Source organism: Copadichromis virginalis, linkage group LG14 (genome assembly GCF_057382275.1).
Source record: "Copadichromis virginalis isolate Kocher_CV1m ecotype Utaka linkage group LG14, C_Virginalis_male_GT1.1, whole genome shotgun sequence".
Lineage (NCBI taxonomy): Eukaryota > Metazoa > Chordata > Actinopteri > Cichliformes > Cichlidae > Copadichromis > Copadichromis virginalis.
The window spans coordinates 12,714,892-12,735,112 of record NC_140631.1 but is presented as its reverse complement, the minus strand read 5'-3'; the positions used below and the strand labels follow the sequence as shown (position 1 = coordinate 12,735,112).

General features: G+C 40.4%; 1 protein-coding gene across 1 annotated transcript in view; it reads left to right on the top strand.

Annotated features, from left to right (window-relative positions):
* The window catches only part of igsf11 (immunoglobulin superfamily member 11), a 121,476-nt gene that overhangs the window by 87,887 nt on the left and 13,368 nt on the right, over positions 1–20,221 (top strand). The window contains exon 3 of the mRNA XM_085479345.1: positions 10,111–10,274. Coding sequence (XP_085335471.1) covers positions 10,111–10,274 — 164 coding nt within the window. The remainder of the gene's footprint in view (positions 1–10,110; positions 10,275–20,221) is intronic.

Sequence of the window (20,221 nt, the reverse complement as noted above, 5' to 3'; positions counted from 1 at the left end):
TGTTGCATCTGAAGTACCTGAGTCATTGTTGAATTGGTGACACCTGTAGGTACTATTGGTAATGGCAAATCTTCAAACTGTGGAAGCGCTGAGAGGCAAGTGAGGCAAAATGTAAAAAAAAAAAGAAATAGAAAAGAAAACTAGTGATCTGTTTTCAAAGTCCCATCAAAATTTAAAAGTTTCAATAGGAAAAAAAAATCTTGCTGTTCATGTTTCCCGTCTCAGTCCTGATGTGCATCAGTGCCCAGTCTTTTAAATAGTAAAAGCACTCATGGAGTAATGCTGTGCCTCTGAATGGAAGCATGCACATAACTGCTGGTGGTGCAACACAGCTTCCTTCCAACACAACTATGAACTACTTTAAACATGGTACAGTTTGTGTGAATAAGTGCTGGGAGACGTTGTTCATCACATCTACTGTCAGTCTGGGTGTCTGCATTAACTTGTATTTAAAAAAAAGATTAAAGAAGAAATATTTTAGGATATATTTAAATATATTTGTGACACAGTCAAAAATATCTTAATCAGTGTTGTCAGTCAGCCTATCTGGAAGAAGACATCCTGTCCAGCTACAGGAGAGAAAACAACAGTTTAAATCATATTTACAAAATGCATCAGTAGATCTCACATCTTCCTTCTTTACTTCTCTAATGAGTTGGAGGTGCACAGCCAGCTCGTCATCATTCAGTATTTCCTGCTCATTTTTAAACCGATCTGCGGATGAATAACAAAAAAATAAGTGTTTCCTTGTTTCGAAGCCCATCTGGAGGGTCACATAATAAGGTCAGTGTATTTCCTGTGACTTTAAAACAATAGTCAGCTTACCAGTGAAATGTTTTTAATGTTAAGCAGCAGCAGAGCAAATTGTGTGGTTTGTAATAGCACTAACTTAACCCTCAGAGAGGCCTCAGAGAATATTATCCAAGTGTCTAGATCACTGTGTTACAGCATTTTTTTTCCAGGAATGTCACCGCTGACACCCAGTTGGTAAAACTACAGATATACTGTATAAATATTATAAATCTTTGAGGAAAGGGGTCTGGTCTGGTCTCTGTCGCATCCCCTGATTTTATTCTTACTGACATTTTGCTGTCTTTTGGTAGCAGTTCCAGCTTATTGCCTCCTGTTTTGTCTATTCAGATCCTGCAAAAGAGAAACAACATTCGCAAACTCATAGTAAAATCATTTTTGTACTAAACATACTAGATCTGTTTAATACAGATGATTATTTGATAGCAGAAGTCTAATTTTAAAGCTCCACATTTTTTATTCCAGCCTTTAACCCTATTTAAATGAAATTTCCCATTCTGCTGAGTGTGTGCATGTGAAATGTTTACACACCCCTTAACTACAATGACCCGCCTGTGATAAAGGATCTCATTTCACATTTTACACTGTCCTGCGTTATACAGTTGCGTGACAAACAACACACTCTTAATTGATGGGCCGTATTTGAAATCCCAGTGATCCATTACATTTTTATTAACACTTAAAAAAAGTAAAGACGTTTCTGGTCAGTTATCTTACTTTCTCTCAAATTGCTGTCAAAAAATACATTCTACAAATTTGTAACAGGAACAGCAATCATTTTTAGATTAACCCAGCAGGCTATCAAGTATGCTATGCTGTGTATTCTAGCCTTTTTCTTTGCTTTCCTCTGCTAATCCACATGTGTCACTGAGTTGAGCTAGAGTTCCTGTTTAAGGTGAGCCATGCAGGAACGGAGGATAAAGCACTATAAACCCTTACCGCCGCAGAACCGTACTGACCAAATCTCCTTCAGAAGTGCTACCACTCCCAGGTGGCTCAGCCGGGGATGGCGGGCTTGAAATCGCTGTCTTCATTCAGAGAACAGCTGTAGTGAGGTTACACAAGAAAGGGCGGTAGATACCGATAAGGAGAGATCAAACCAGGAACAATCAGTGAGAAAGGCAGCAAAGAAAAGAACAAAGGAGGGTAAAGCAAGTTAGAGAAAGAGGAATATCTGCCTACAAGCCAATTACTAGCTGAGGAATCAGACAAGGTTACCTTAGGCTAAATGCTAGTGCTAGGAATAGTCCTCTAGTGTTATCTGATGGTTCTGGCTGGGAGACTGTTAGGCTTTGATTACTGGGTTAACCTGTAACGTCACTGTCACATGACAGCGCAGGAGTCTGACCTTATTTGATGACATAATAATACTGTTGTCGTTAATGAGATAATACTCATTAACGGCAACAAAGGGTATAGTGTTTGGCACTTTCTCACCAAAACCAGTATAGTATCTTCAATGACTAATCCTGTGGCCTGATGTCAACCCAACAGAGCTCACTTCACAGTCACTGAGCGTAAAACTGAATGACCCAAAAACAGGCAGCAACTGAAGACGGATGCAGTGAAGGCCAGGAAGAACAAAGACAGCATTTGGCGATGCCCGTGGCTTGTGGACTTACGGAAGTGTTGACTGAAAAGGATTTTCATTTTTATTAAAGTGCTAAAAACAATCCTTATAATAAAAGTCATGCTGGGCTCTCTGCTTACTTATGACCCTCTTAAATTCAGGAGGTAGGAGTAAAAATACCTGTAATCCCTAAAGAGTGATATACTTTTGTCAAACCTGTTGAATTAAAGCTCCAAGTCTCCACTTTAGTCACATATTGATTGTTTGATTTAAAACCCACTGTGATGGTGTACAGAGGCAAAATTACATAATTGTAAAAACACTTCATCTTTTGAGTGCTGCAATTTTAAGAGCAATGATCTTGCTAACTTACTGTACATGAATACCAGACACAAAGCACGATTGGCTTTTTATGTGGATGCCTTTAGCAGAACCAAGCCATTGTCAACAAGTTAAAAGAGACTTCAAGATGGAAACTGCCAAACTGCAAAATGGAGTCACACGCCAATCATGTCATCTTACTGGTAGATCAGCACGCTAGCCAGGATGTCAGATTTAGTGCAGACACAGTGACAGGTTTGCCAAATGTGTAAGTCTGCCAGAGCTGGAGCTGCCCCATACAGAGTCGGTATGAAGGCTGCGAGGTGGCTGATGGGTGACGGGGAAAAGAGTGCGTTTCTTTCTAAAAATTCAGGTCTGACTCTTCGGCTGTCACGCGAAACCACGTGGAGCGGCACGCAAAGCTGAGGGTTTTCTTACCTGTTTGTGCTGTCAGGGAGTGTGTGAAGGCTATTTTAGATTAGAGGTGTATGTTTGTGACAATTGTACTACAGTGAAGTTGGTATGTTTTCGGACATTGTGTTTGTGTGTATGTGTGTGTGCATGTGTTTGTGAAGCTGTGTCCAGGGCTGCATGTGCAGAGCCATCTGTTTGCTGCTTTAGCAGCAGTCTTCTAGTGCTCAGGCTTATCTGTGCACGAGGGCAGTGGCCTACTTCAACCTTCTGCTCACTCGGTGCACACAGCCGAGCCACACTAGTTTGGCTGATCACCTGTCAGCTCGATCGCAATAACTTCCCCTCAGTTTATCTACAAAAGTCTTGGGCCCATCACTTAAAACCACTTTTCTTTTTTACTTGTGACTACATTCCACATAATATATGAATTCTTCTACTTGTCCTAGCATTTGATCTTCTCTTCTTAAGAAACTCTGCCGGTGTGGATGGTGGCATGCTAGGATGGTAGTATGATGACATGCCTCCGAGTAGTCCAACATGAAGAGCAAGTCGGAATAAGTGTTTATATGTTTACTTATATATATATATATATATATAAGTCAGAAATGTATGTCTCATCCCAACACCGCCACCATTATTTACATTTTCTCAACTTTTCTGCACATTTGAGTCACTGTAATGCTGAATAGCTTGAGAATTGTGAACTTTATAAGCATCGCTACAACTAACACGTTCAAACGACATGCTTCAGCCTGATGTTTATAGTAGTTTGGGAACACACTAAGCTGTGCTTGTCAGACTCGGTACAGTTTAGAAAAGAGTATTAAGCTATGTAGGCTAGTCAGCGGGCCCTGTTTGGGAGTCGGCTGCTGTGGCTAATGGGTCAGCTGGGATGGGCGGGGCAGGGGATGAGAGAGGATGAGCGAGAGATTTTTAAGGCTCTTTCACTGGGTGAGCGTTTGTCAGACACACTGATGAAGGAATAATTGAGGAAAGGAAAGGAAAGATTAAATGCGCTATGTTATGTGAACAAAACCTCTGCCAGACCCTTGTCTTGTTTTCCTTGTACCTTTGGCCCAGGCCCACTGTGTAAGGGCTCTTTATATGATCGTAGCTCCATTAACGTTTCTGCTAAAGACAAAATTCAAATGGTTTTTGATAGAAGACAGGGCGAGCTTTACGGAAATATTTGGTAATGCTGTCTGAAAACAGACAGAAAACTAAGCTCTGCTAAGATTTTACAGTTTGCTAACTCCTCAACCATTCTGAGCAATTGGGAAAATTCAAACGGTCCCCTAAAGATGGGAACTATTTTGTAAATTTACAGCCAAAATTGAAAGATCGTCCAGGCAGCCTGCATGATACTCAGGTGATAAAGGGTTAAACTGACACCTGTTCTGAGACTTTTAATGACCAAAAATGAGTTTCCCTAGTTCAAGACTTGACCTGAGATGCAAGACAGGTGTGGAGCTGTTTCAGTCAATTGTGTTTAGTTGTTAACAGAGGCTTGTGTGCTCTGAACAAAGTACACAAGACCAACATTTCCTTGTAAAATATGAATGAGGACCTTTAGTAATGCAGTCCCTATGGGCAAGCCTGCCCTAAGCTTCAGTTTGTTTACTCTAAGGCAGAATGTCATCTTCCAGCTTTAGAGAAAATAGGTAACACTATAAGTTTGCTGTTTTGCTTCAAGCTTAGAAAAAGCTCAAAGGGGAACCAGCTAACCTGCATCTGTCTAACGCAAACAAAACAGCTGATTGACAGAAATGATCAAATCGATCCAACTATAGATAGTATTGATACCAATATTGGTATTGGTATCAGATCGATCTGTGATGAGATCAATACTTTAGTATGTTTCTATCTTCTAAGTTCAGTACATGTACAGTACATCGCTCTTATTATGCAGTCACACTTTAACATTAAATACATGTTAAGCACGAACTATAAAGATAGTGTTAGTGGTCATCTGTAGCTGTTATTTTACCTAGAGGCTATAATCAGATAATATATTAAGCCCACTGAATTGTGGCAAAAAAGTTATTTTATTGAAAATGAAAAATATATTCCTTAGACACAAACTATGAAAAATGCCTGAACAGTTGTGTGTTGACTGCCACGTCTATTTTATTTATAGCCTACAGCACATTTAAACAACAGAAGCTGTTTAGAGACAGGCACATTTCCATTCCACGTCTCCGAAAAACCCAGTTTCAAAATACATGAAAAGCTAAAAGGTATATTTGATTCTGTGAATAACTATTATGGAAAGTAAAAATCACAGTGGTTTAGTGGTTATTAAAATAATTTGATGATGATTCATCTCATAGATCATAGCACACTGCTCTCCCCTACATAACCTGCCTTTGTATGTTTGACAATAATGGCCCTGTATTCACTTGGTATTGGATCAATACCAGAGTTTGCAGTATCGTCCAGCATATATGATAATATTCTTTTTGTAAAAACAAACATTGGTGATTTATTTACCTCTACAAAGAAACAGAGCACCTGCTTCCAACCTTCTGACTTAGCAGAGATACGAGGGTGAAACAACTAAAAGTAGAATTTCCTAAAATTAAATGTTATAGTTTATTAAATTCGACAAACAAAGAATTGACTAGACTTTCAGACATCATTTAATGAAAGTGTCTTTAGAATGGCGTTCATTAATTTTTACCTCAGCAGTGCTGTGAGCACAGCGCTTGATGGGTTGCCATCGAGCAGCTGGGTACACAATTACGCCACCTGAGTTTCGCAAAATAACCTGTCTTTGCCCGCCTGTCGGTTCGCCCTGGTGCCTTGCAGGCAGTGGCAACAACGCGGGGTCCGCTACTCGCATGTACACAGCTCATCATGAAGCCCCTGGGTGTTCTGCAAAACAACAGGACACGCAGCTCTGTTTGTGTGTGGGCACAGGTGTCGGAATACATGAATCCATGTGCAGATGTATTTGTAACTGTGTGATTAATTTTATGGTTTTTGATGTTAATTTTTTCCCAAGCGCTTGCTGGAGACTCACCTCTATTGTGCATGTGCAGGACACAGAACTAAGTGTGATCCTAGTTACCAACTGTCATCCCTGAAGTAGTAGATATGTGATGCTCTCGCCTCTTAATTGTCTTTGAACAGATTTAAAATAAAGTTGTGTCTTCGCACACGAGTTAATGTGTGCGCTCTTCTCTCTCTTTAGTAATGCCTTTGCTATCATCAATTACTTCACTTAACCAGGTTTATGCATGTATAGGTGTGTGGCTGTCTCTGTGCATTGAGGCTTTCCCAGGGGCTCATCACTGCATCGTGGGCATCTGTTTGAAACTGGAATAAAAGTAGAGCCTATGAATAAAAGAGCCACATGAATAAAATCACAGAATGCAAATGACTTGCCAGGCAGGGATTCTGTGTGTGTGTGTTTGTGTGTGAGCGACTGCGAGTACAAGAGTGAGAGAGAGGAAGTGTTGCATCCAGCCTGCATTTGTTCTCCATCCAATCATGCCTCCACTTTAGCTTGACTGATAGAGTAAGCACACACACACACACAGAATCAGACACAAAGCTTTTTCTTCTCCGAGGTGCATGCTTTTCTCATGCATTAATCAACAGCGGTTTTGACACTTAACAGAGCCATACTGTTGGTTCTCTCCTTGACTGCTAGCACTGCCTCAGGTGACTTTATCAATTGGGCCTTTCTGGAAACACCGGCATCCTCTCTGCTCCCTCATGTCCTCCTCTGTTTCACTTTCTTTTTTATGATTTGTTGTTTTCTTTTTCTCCTACCTGCCCCTCCTCGCATCGTTCTCGTGTTCTTCTCCTCCACCTACTCATCTGTTACTACTCATACTTCATGCGCGCCAACATTTTTCTTTACTGTACACTCTTTTTTAAAAATTCCTTCCGCATTCCCAACCCAAATCTTATCTAGTCAGCAACTTGTAGTTCCTTTAATGGAAATAACATAGCACAAACATATTCTGTTTTGATTAAATAAAAGCTATTTTTCTCTGAAAATGTAAAATGTGTACGATCCCACAACAATAGAACACTGCCACAGGTGAGTAATACTATAGGAGACAATGCGGCGCTGCTCTGTTACAGTTAAACATAACTGTGGGCAGCCAGGGGTCAGCCTCAGAGATTAGCATAGTTACTCTGTGCAGCTTCGTACCAGTCAGGCTGGCCTCGGCCTCGGGGCGCCTCTGGGCTGGAATTGACAGCAGGAGGGAATGGGATGTTTGTCAACAGGAAAATGATAAAGCTTACGCGGTAAAACCTAGAGAGAGTGATAGCATGTTTACGTCACAACTGTGCACATTAGCCTGCAGAAATGAACCCTTTCAAGCCAGAATTATTTTTATTTTTTATTTTTTTGAAAATTAAGTATATATTGTAAAGAATCCCACTGATGATGTAGAAGTCTCCAAAACTCATGTATCAAATGTGATAAATTTGGCCTAAAGGGTTAAAAAAATAGAATGGATGACTCTTTGCTTCACTCAGTGCTGGTCATAAATGCAAAATATCTTAGACTACAGCAAAAATAATGTCAGGACTACTGTATCAAGCCCTGACCTGTCTTTGATTATTTCCTGAAATCAGTTTGTACTTTATTGTTTTCTGCTAGCGATTAGAAAACATGGTTTACCTCAGCCATAGTGGCTCCTTTGGAGCTATAATACAATACTGTACTGATTTTTTATTTAGTTTATTTTTTTTTTAAATGCGGGTGGTTATGTTTGACTGTGTCTGGCTTACTGTTCATCCCTTACATATTGAACCCATTACAGGATGGATTCTGGAAGAGCGACGGTCTACCAGACATGCTTGAGTGAAGCTGGCATAAAGCTTTGGCAGAAGTGTGCGCAATAATGAGGCAATGCCAAGCAATACCATACTTCTCGTCCCTGTCCTTTAGATGTGTCCCCAAAGGGCTAACATACATGTCACCAATGACATACATTGATTAAAGTCTGAGTGTGTGGATTGTAGTGAGCAGTATGTCACGCATGTGCCTGTGAGTTGAGAGGGCACAGTGCACGGCATATGTACTGCACTGGTTTCGCTGGCACTGCGTGTTGGTGCTTGTTTGTGATGTTTGGTGTGTGTGTGTGTGAGTTTGCTTTGGTCGTGGGAGCTTACAGGCTCTGTGCGCAGAGGTTCCCTAATCCAGTGTTTTGAAATGAGCCCTCCAGCTGTTGTGGGCTTGAGAGACTGCTGCCTTGGAGGGGGCTTACAGATGATAAGATGCTCCTTCTATCTTCATTCCTCTAGGATCTTTAATTCTTTCTTTCTTTCTGTACTTTAGTCTTTCTCTGCCTTTCTGCTTCCCTTAAATCAAGCACATTTAATACCTATGTGGCCACTGAGAAAACACACTTGCACTTGATCTCATGTTGCCAATGCAATCGCGCATTCTTGTTAAGGCCGCAGCTCTTCGCATGAACTTCTTCCTCTGTGCTGTTAATCCCCCATTAAGAACAAAGATTGATTCCTTGCAGAAAGTGAACACTACATACACAGAGGACAGAGGAAGTTCAGATTAGAGCAGCAAGCTAAATCTTTGCTGCTTACTGTTTTTATGACAGGGGCTGCAGATTGCACACGTCAGTCAAGTGAGCAACAACGAAGAATCCCGCATCTCTAAATATTGCATATAAATGAAATTGCTTGCATTTTTTGTAGGGGTGGGGGGTGACTCTCTTTTTTTATGAGTATATATCTTTGACAAAGCAGAACTGAGTGAAGCAGTTTGAGTGCTGCATATCTCCCCTGGCCCAGCTCTGAGCCTGCAGGGCCTGTTGTGTCTGCCAGCAGAAAGAAAGCGTAGGAAGTCCAGCAGGTTTTGGACAGACAGGCAGAGAGCAACAGGCAGTTTGTCAGCTCGAAAATATTACACTGATATTCAAAAGTAGGCAGAAGCGAGTCAGTAGATGGGAAAAAATTCTTATATTCGTTTCCTTATCATAATGTTAATAATTACTCATATATATTCTATTGCGCAGTGTGGTCATTGCTTGCACTTGGGATCTAGCTTGACTCTTGACTACAAACCATAATTGACATCCTGGTGGTTCCTACTATTGATTAATGCTAAGATCCTCATTTTACATTACCACTGACAAGGGCGATTCACATGACATGATCAATTATCTGTAATCATATCAGCGCATCATCCTCCTCACCGTGTTTAGATAAGATTACTTCCCAATGGGGTTTTTTGGACATGGATACATGCTTGCGGGGGAGATCTAACTTAATTTAGGCTTTAATGTCTTTAGCCGGTCTCGAAATAGGATGCAGCATGTACATATCTGTCTTTGTGGGTCTGTTGTGGATGGCAGCTGAGTCCAGATGAGGAAAGTGGCTCCTTAGTTGTTTACTTTGAGAGGAAGCAACAAATCTAACATTACTCTCATCATTCAGTATGCACAGATTCAGACGTTGCTGTTTTAGGAGAGGAATAAAATTAACATCTCGTGACATCTTATCATTTTTTCCCCCATTTAATTGCACATTACGTATTTCATGTGATCCCTCTCAGTGCAGCCTTGTTTGTTAGTTGTCAAAAGCATCTCAGACGAGGAGTTTGGCTCTCAGCAAATCATGTTTGTTTTGCTGTAAAGATGAAAAAGTTGTAAAAAAAATGTCACATATTAAAGATATTGTACATGGCAGCGTTTTAGCTTTGGATTTCTCGTATCGTCTGTCTCTGTGTGTGTGTGTGCGCGTTTCTGTTACTCACACACTAAAGCAAGCGTTCTCATTTTTAGGGATTTAGGGGATCTAATAGCCTTCAGGAAACCTTTTGAAGATGCTGCTTTTCTTACAAAGTGCAAAGATACATCTGTTGGGAGTTTCGGGGAGAATTTCTGAATTTAGACATCTGCTCATCTCTCTCGCTCGCTCTCCCTCTCTTTCTCTCTGTTTCGTTTGGTACTGCATGTGCTTTTCTTTTGAGAATCAAGACGCTGATCACTGACTCTTTTTTTCTCCTGCAGTCTGTGTGCAGGCACTAGATGTGACAATGTCCCAGCGCAGTGTCCAGGTGGCTCGTGGCCAAGCAGCCATCCTGCCCTGCTCCTTTACCACCAGCGCTGCCCTCACCAACCTCAACATCATCTGGATGGTGACACCGCTGTCCAATGCTTACCAGCCAGAGCAGGTATGAACCACTTGCATCCACCCACTGACCTGAGTCATCTTTTACAGCTTTTACAGCTGAGATTAGAGTCACAGGTGTGTTAAAAAGCATAGTCTTCATATTTAGAAGACAGACTTGTGCAGTGCAATTAAGCATGTCAGAGCCTTATTTACTAATCTGAGAGTTTTGCTGTGATTGTTGTAATTAACTGTAGATGTTTGGATGCTGAATTGGTACACAGTCAGTGTTGCCATGCACTCTGCACATCAACTGAAATGTCTGCTTCTGAAATCTTATTTTCTAATGCAACACTACTGTATGCGCATCTTGTGGATGGGTTCCTTACAGTCAATGCAGGTACACGAGAGTTTGCTCTGTTTGAAGGTGTGCTCAGATACAGCGCAAAGAGAATATGAGTGGCTGCAAAAATGCATCACACGTGTAGAGAATGAAACAAGCAAAAGGGAAGTGTCATGTAGCTCTTACATCTTATGGCACGACTCTTTTGTTTATATTTTGCCCCCACAGACCCAGACTATATAACTAATTGTTATTGTGCTCTTGAGGAATAATTCTTTATACTTTCTGAAGGTCTTTTGAGGTTGGATTTCAGCATCAAACTTGACGTCTGTCAAAGTTATAAATGCAGAAAAGCACAGTAAGATTTTGATCCACCTTTCAATACCATCTGGAAAGCAACAGCGTCATTTTTCAGCATGGCAATGATCACAAACACACTGCAAAGACAGTAAAAACACACAAAGAAACACAGCCAGTCATGAATTGGCCTTCCCAGTTCCCAGACCTCAACATTATGGAAGCAGTCTAAAGAACAGCTTTGAATGACCTTCAAGAAGCCTGAGAAATATTCCTGAAGACTACTTAAATTACAAGAAAGCTTGTCTAAGAGATTTCAGGCTGTGCTGAAAAATAAATATGATTGGTGCACCTATTTCTGAATTTTCCTGGCAAGGTAAAAAGAAATTAGGGGTGGATCAAGGCTTTTGCAAAAAAACTATCTATCTAGCCCATGCTAAATTTGCATATGCCAAAAATATAGTTGCACTGCTTAAACAAAAGCAGACAGAAAAAATAATTCCCTTTTCAGTGCATCTGAACACACCTTTACTACATCAGTTTTGTAATTAATAGAGATCACCATACTTTAAAATAGAAGTAATGTAGTAGTAAGCTTAATAGTTTACAATCTGTGTGCTGCAGGACGCCTCTTAAACAACATATGCACAGCCAAAGCTTCAAACTGCTTTCGCAGCGCTGATTTGATGTGGAAACACGCAAAGACATGGCAAATTTAAGTTACTCGCCGACTGCTGATGCTCATTTTGTTTATCTGGCCTCGTTTATAGCAGTCTACTCTCTCACCTTCCCTCCGTCCCTCTCTCGCTCACTCTTCATCCCCTCGTGCGGGACTTCTGTGATTCCATTTGAATTGTTTAACATGCAGCTGCAGGCCATACAAGCTCACCTGCCTCCCTTCACTTTGAACCCCAGTGCTGGTCGGCCGTCCAAATAACACAATCATCTTCTGCACTAATTAACTCACGCCCACGACAGGCTCTATATCGCAGCTGTTCTCCACACACACAGACACACAAATATGCACAAATGCACGCACACAAACTGGAATTGAACAGACTGCTGGTCCAAATGTAGTGCGGATCCACGTGCCTACATGCGGGGCTTATATACAGTATGCATTCATGTGTGAAGTCTGTAGACAAAGTGCACAGTCTAAGTGCGAATACTGACGTGAGTACATACATCCAGAAATTCACACATCATGGCATGGTTATGTCATGTGTACACCTGTCGCTTGTATGGCTGAAATTGGGGAGCTGTCTAAAAAGTGTGTGATGAAATAAAGTGCTGCGTGGTGCGACAGAGGTCATTTTAGAGAGAGGAAGAGTGTGTTTGTCATAAATGATTACAGTTGATGCTGAAAGCCATTAAGAATGACTGAACAGAACTCCATACACTTGCGCAACCTGCATTAGCACTTTAGTGAGCACACACTATGACCACTCAGAGCTCTCTCTCCTCAAAATGCCATGTTCGTGTTGGTCCGTACCGAATCATGAACTGTTAGAAGGCGACGGCAAAACTTTGTCGGCCTCACTAAAAAGTGCAAATGTAGCTATTTGTTTTCCCCGCTACCTTTATTGCATTTTTGTCTAAGGCATCACTATCTACTTCATAGCCTTTAGCTTACACGGTCGACCCCACATTATAGGCTGTGGGAACTTAACTATGAGCTCTATATATTTTGTTTATGAGAGCAGGCAGTGTGACAGGCTGGTGCATTTGTTGTCTGCTGGGATCTTGATGTATGAAGGAATTACTCTGGAGACAAAGAAATTTGTATTTTGAGTTAAAAGTCACAATAAACCCCAAATCACTCCATTAGAATATATTTTGGTGTATGTTTTAAAAATGGATAAAATGTCTGCCTGTATTATTAAACAAGTAAAGAGTTGACAACCACCCAAAAAACTCTATCTCAAGTTCATCCTCAGCTCTGTGCTTTTTAGGATCTTTTACTTATTGTTATAATTTCCAGTCATTTCTGATTCACTTTCAGCATTTTGCTGTGATTTTTTTCTTTTTTTAAACCAACAGAAAAAAAAGCTACACACACACACACACACACACACACACACACACACACATATATATATATATATACTACCTGGAGAACAAACAGAGAAGGTAAGCAATTAGCTAGAGTCTAAAGAGCCACATATTTCCCCCAGGAGTTAAGGTAACAAAACAGAGCTGAAGGGGAAACTGACCTCAAATGAATGTTAATGTTGCTCCAGAACTGTTAACTCCTACACATTATTACATTTAAAGGTCTTGACATTAGTGTTGTATTTGCACCTTGCTTCTTGCTGCTCAGCATAAGGTAATATAGTAGCTGTAGATTCAGCAGAAAAAATCCCTCCCTTCAGTCTTCTTCTGTTCTTTTCTTTGGCATATGAATGACCATTTTATATAACATGAAATAGTTCACACATAGAGACCTCCAAAAGATATTTGTTCTATTTTATGGTAAAAACGAATGCCCATTGATAGTACCAGGCTTTGCCATTTAAAAATGGGTTCAATTACCTTTCACGGCATGTATTTTTTGATGAAAGACATCTATCACAAACATAAACCAATATAATTACATGCATAAAAGTAATAAAGGTAACGTATTTAACCTACACCAAAACAAAACAACAATTGAGTGCATGTGGTTTGTATGTGCTTTGAAGTATTTAACAGTGCTAGCATATGCATGAGCATTATCTAGTGGCCATGTCAGCCAATTACACTCCTAGACTCTAAGGCTACCCTGAAGGTTATAGCATCACCTCCAAGATAGCAACAGGGGTTACCAAAGCATCTACTTTGTTTGGGTTCTCACCACTGTATAATTAAAGAAACAGCTAAGCTTAGCTAAGATAGCCAGCTGGTGGTTGTAGTTTCATATTTAACAGACACATGAGGTGCTACATATTGAAGTTCACAGAGATTTCAGATTCCAAAGCATGATAAATTAGACTTGAAAACTTGCTCAAATGCTTCACACATTGTGATAAAACTGTGAAAAACTGTGATTTCTAAAACAGACAACTAATAATATGTTCATGGAGGAGTCTGCAGTACAACACACACTCTTTCACTATGATAGAGAAAGCTAGCTGAGGACATCTGGCTGGTATCTTGGGATGATGCCCACTCAGAAATTTGTAGGACACCTTAATGGAAACTTCCACCCTGATGCTTTCTTTTACACTTTATATGACATAGACTACACCGTGCAAAGTCTCCATGACTTCAGTTATACTGAGGAAAACCTCCATCAGTAATTGTGTACCTGAACCTACTATAATATGACAAGAAGCCAGTATCGTCCGTGTTGCATCTCTCCTATAGCAACAAAATTGTGATGTAAAGCAGCGGTCCCCAACCCCTGGGCCTCGGACCGGTACCGGTCTGTGAGTCGTTTGGTACCGGGCCGCGAGAGTTGAGGCTCAGGTGTGAAATGTATAGTTTTCAGGGTTTTTATCGGTTTTCAGCGTTATTTTGTTATCGTTTTTATCGTTTACTCGGTTTTCCTTGGTCTTTTCACGTGTGTTATGAATAAATTTTCTTTTTTCCGGTACCGGTACTAGTTTTATTTTGTTGTGTATTTATCCGCGACACCTTAAAGGCCGGTCCATGAAAATATTGTCGGGCATAAACCGGTCCGTGGCGCAAAAAAAGTTGGGGATCGCTGATGTAAAGGAGCAATAATGTGAGAGCTTCACTGAACAAGCACTTACAGTGCATCCAAAGTGAAGTTTGGAACCACCAGGACTCTTCCTAGAGGTGCCCGCCAATCTGACCAATCGGGATGGAAGGGACTTAATCAGGGAGATGACCAAGAACTCTATGGTCACTCTGAAAGAGATCCAGCATTGTTATGTGGACAGAGGAGAACCATTTCTGTAGCACTCAACCAACCAGGCCTGCATGGTAGGGTCCAGAATGACTAGACTGAAGCAACTCCTCAGTAAAAGGCACATGACAGCAGGCCCGTAGCTTCCCAAAAGTTAACTGACGCACTCTTAGACCATGAGAAACAAAATTATCTGGTCTGATGAAAAAAGGTTAAACTCTTTGGCATGAATACCAAGTGTCAAGTTTGAAGGAAATCAAGCACCACTCATCATCTTGTCAGGTGGTGGCAGCATAATGCTGCGGGGTGTTTTTTCAGCAGCAGGAACTGGGAGACTAGTCAGGGTTGAGGGAAATGTGAGTGTAGCAATGTACAGAGACATCCTTGTTGATAACCTGGTTCTCGTACTGGGGCAGGGCTCATCTTTGGAAATTTACTCCATTTTGGAATAAAGCTCTAACATGACAAAATGTTGAACAAGTAAAGCGCTGTGAAGTTAAGTGTACTCTTTATTAGTGCTCAGAGAATTCAAGCTTGAATCTCTAACTATGTAAACTTTTACCTAATTCCAGTTGTAGTCATTTTTATTCTCATGACCAGACAAGCTAAACTCCAGATTCTAACATGTTGGTGCATAGCTCAGAGAAGTGTACCTGCATGTTTGCATATTCATGTGCTCTTTTCTGTGGATGTAATCTGTCTGACAAATTGTTGTGGAGATCAGAAGTTTTGGCCTCACACACACACACACACACACACACACACACACACACACACACACACACACACACACACAGACACACACACACACACACACAATCAAACTCAACACTTACCTGTTGTTCATCCTCATAAAGGTGTTTGCTGGATATCGGTGGTCCTTATGCTTAAATATGCTCCAACTTTTGTAAAAATGCTTTTATTGTGGCGGGACATCTTGTAAAATTGCATATTGTTTTCTTTGTTGTTGCAGTTGATGATCAAAAGTTTTAGAGAAAGGTGTATTTTCTCAGCACTAATGAAAACGTTTCTCATTTTCAATATTTGTGTACCTTGGTCATCTCCCTGATTAAGTCCCTCTTTTTCTTAGTTCCTGGAAAAAGAAGCTTAAAATATATATATAATGTTGATATAGTAAAATATGTGCCGCATCACTGAAATGAATATTCTGTGAAATTGAGATCATAAAGAATATGTGATGCAGAAATGATGCTGATCTTTAAACAAGAATATAGCCTGTGTGCCTGTAAAGTCAATTTAATTTGAGCAGATTCCATTAAACGTAACGTCTTAGCATACATTGTACTTATATAGCAAAACCACACCGAACATTTACATGTGCTTCCATAGTATATTTGTACTATACTGTACTTTGTATTTATCAGCAGACAGGTATTTTACTTTATTTATTTATATATTTGATTACTTTTCCACTTGTCTACCTCAAGGGACATGAGTATGCAGAGTCAACTTAATTAGTTTTTTATTTTCTGCTTTTTATTATGTTATATTATATAATTTTTGTGTTTTACAAGTGTATTTCCAAAGGATGGTTTAATGGGAAAAATCCTTTTTATTAATACTGGGAGTTTTTTTTAGTTTACAGTGGAATGTGGTTATTGTGATTATGGTGAGTTTTTAATACCGTTCCAGGCTTAGGCCAACGACATGGGCACTTTATAAGCAACTCAATTTTATGGGAGTCGTACTTCGTGTGAGTGACTCCAGGCACAGTTTCTCCAGTGCTGTCTGAAGTTTGAAGTCTCAGTGAATCTAGTTTGACCTTCAGTATTTCATCTAAGTACAAGCCCCACTGTTACACACAAGACACAGCTCAGATTATCAGACAGGCCAGTGAGATTACAGGTTTAGTTCAAACAGAGTTGTGCATTAGATCAGTTACAAGTGAGAGGGTTCTTATAGGACCCCTCTCACACCTCCCATCACTTCATTCTCTTGGTCAGTTGTTGTGCCACACCAACTGACCAAGCATTTTAAACATTTGGCAATGTGTGAAAATGTGCTGGCAAAAGAGTCAAATATATATATATATATATATATATGTATATATATATATATATATATATATATATATACATATATATATATATATATACGTATATATATATATATATATATATATATACATATATATATATATATATATATATATATATATGTATATATATATATATATATATATATATATATATATATATATATATATATATATATATATATATATATATATATATATATGTACTAGAGTCAAAAGGGTAAATGAGGTAAATCCAGAAGTATATTAGTAAAATGGGGTTTGGTCCCATATTGTTCAGAACATGTCTCAAAGGATAGAAAGAGATAACAGTTGCAGCTTATAGTCATAAGATTGAAGGGAGCTGTGAGGGTTTAGAGATTTATTCAGGCTTTATTGAAGCGATGACAGTATCTGGCATGTCAGGGGCCAGGGGGTCCTTGCACGGTCAGTTAGAATTGGAATAGGAGTACGAAACTGGTACAGCAGTATCTGAAAGTTCACTATGAGCATTCGTTTGCTACTCACACTTACAGGGTATATCGCGCAGCAGGAGAACGACTGGGGATGTAGCACAATTTGTGCAGATGCTTGTACTGTATCTATGTAGGATTTTAGGAGTCAAAGGATGAAACAGAGGTTTACCACTGGGCCAGTTGGGTATCCAGCTAGTCCAGCTAGAGTTCTTAGGGCCGTCTGCCATCTGAGTGCCAGCCATGACCTCTTTTCTATCTGTTCATAGCCACAAAGCCAACCAGGTCACGCAAGGGAATGAGGTGATTTATACATACACATAGATACGGATGGATCGACATAGCGGACAGAGGCAAAATAAAAACAAGTCTACAAAAAGGAGGGCTTTTGGCATGCACCATAAATGCACCACTGTTCTCATGCTTGTGATTTTTAACATCTTTTTAAACATACATTGGCTTGATTTATTTCTCCTTAATCCATCGGGCATTTGTTTCTGTTCCTAAAATTAATACCTGCAGAGTAGAAGGAGTTAGCGTTGCCAAAATGGGCTTGATCTGCAGCACAGGTTAGGACCTGCTTTAATCCTCCACTCATTCATGCACACACTCAAAACGAGCCCAGTCAAAACGGCGTGTGCGAGGCCGATTGATTGGATCGCTTTCCCCGAGCATGCAGATTATATTGTTGGGTCATCAGGAATATAGAGCCAGGTCAGATCATGTGTTAGAGAAAGGAAACAGAGAGGTATGCACAAATGAACCCATTACAAAAAAAACACATAGAAGGAAAGAAAAGAATGGGCAGTTATTAAACGGAGGAACACTTATTGTGACATAAGAGTCACAAACACTTCCATGCTCCACACACACACTTGCACACTCTGCTCACAACTGATACACTCCTTGTGACAAAATGTATCTACAGTGAAAGACACACACACGCAGAAGAGATGCAGTTGCAGGCTCTCATCACAGCTGAGGAGCTGCCTATTCATCTGCACATAAGAGGACAAAGCGAGCGTGCTGCACTCAGGAAATTGCTGCCACGCAATTTACAATCGTTAAGCAGCGGTGGAGGACACGGTCACATACGCACTCCTGCACTTTCATCCGAACTATCATTCTCATGCATGCACGCGCACACAGAGCCGTGCACACTCAGGCGAGAACACACTGGTGCTGGTTGCCTCTCCGCCTGGGTCTTTGAACAGTTCAATGAGGCCTCTTTTCAGCAAAGTGAATAGCCCCTCTGATTCCCCACCACGCTTTGTGTGTAGGCGTATGCGCCGCGCCACCATGTGAGTTGGTGCGCGCGTGTCATGACTGCCAGACTTGTGTGCATGTACTGTGTGTTTGCGTGGGTCCTTCATCCTTTGTGTGGGCCCAGCTGAGGGGTGAGAGCTGTTTTGCATGTGGCTCGGCCTCACAAACGAGCTGTTCGGGCCAAATTTGAAGCTTCTGGGAAGCTTTTAAACAACTTGGTCTTTCATTGGCTTTTAATTTCAATCCTGAGACAAGATCAGCTCAACCTGAACCAAGTGTGGAGTCTGTGATTGTTCTCAAAGGTCACGGATGTAATGATAAAATGATAGCTTCTGCCTTAAGTTCCTGCTGGGTTTGACCTCTTTGTGCAGACGTCTGCCTGCATTGCTGCTGTCAGATTGGTCATATTGCAGTTTATATGTTTCTAATTTAAAATGTTTTCAATTATGCATAACATTTAGTGCATGCTTTTATGTGAAGAGCCTTACAGTAGCATGAAAGCATACTTTTAGTGTGTACTTCTCCCCCTAAATCTACCCACTGAGCTAGAAAGGGCCACTTACAAATGAAAAGTTTTTTTTTAGTTTGTCTGTTTGTTTGTTTGTTTCTTCCAGAGAAATAAGTCAGTTTGCTCCATTCTATCCACTGTCTATTTTTAGCCTCTATGTAGAAATAGGTCTCTCTCTAGTGAGAGTGATGTGTAACACTAAAGGAAACGTCATCTACAGGTGAGGACAAAAATCATTCGTCCCTCTATGAAATCTAAAGTTTTTGTTATTGTCAAAATTTTCCCAAGTGCTTGTTTAGGAGTGCAATGGATTTTGAATCCAGCATTTTTTAACTTTACTAGCATAAATTATTTATATTTGTGCACAATAGGAAAAATAAAATTACCAGTCAATATTGAAATGCTCAGTTTGTAAAATGAAGTTAGAACTGAGTGTTATCTTTCAATTTGAACAGTATAAAAACTGCAAGGGTTGGTGCTGTCAGTTGAGAAAGCATCATACCAAAAGCAAAATAAATCAGTTTAGACTGAATGCTCACAAAGCAGGAGATGGATAGAAAAAGTTATCATAGCGTTTCAAGTGTCAAGAACTCAAGAAATTTAAGGAGAGCCATGCAGCACCGAACACAGAACAAGCCTGGCAGCGGGATGTGAATAACTTAGCCAAGTTGGGAAAATGTAGTCTCAAAGAAGACAACAAGTATGCTTAGGACAACCTTTAGATTATGCATACTTTTTCAGATGAAATGAAACTGAAGCTCTTTGGCCAAAGAGATGCTGCTTGTGTTTGGAAAAAGAAGGGAGAGGCATCTGGCTCAAAGAAGACCATCCCCACAGTGAAACATGGTGGTGGGAGTATCATGCTGTGGGGACGCTTCAGTGCGTCTGGAATGGGCAATCCCCTCAGGGTGGAAAGAACCATAAGGAAAGTAGGATACATGAATGTTTTTGAAAGGAAACCTCAAGCATTCAGCAGCAAAACGAGGTCTAGGTCGTCATTTTGTTTTCAAACATGAGAACATCCCAAAACATGTGTCACTCCCAGTGAAGAGCTACCTCCTGGAAACCAAAGTGAACGTTACTGACTGGTCTGCACAAAGCCCAGACTTGAATCCCTATGAAAATCTTTGGGATGAACTGACAACCAAGGTCCATGCCAGAAGACCGTCAAATCTGGAGGAGCTTATGAGTCATTAAAGAAGAATGGGCAGGGATTGCTCAGGCGACGTGGGTTAAACT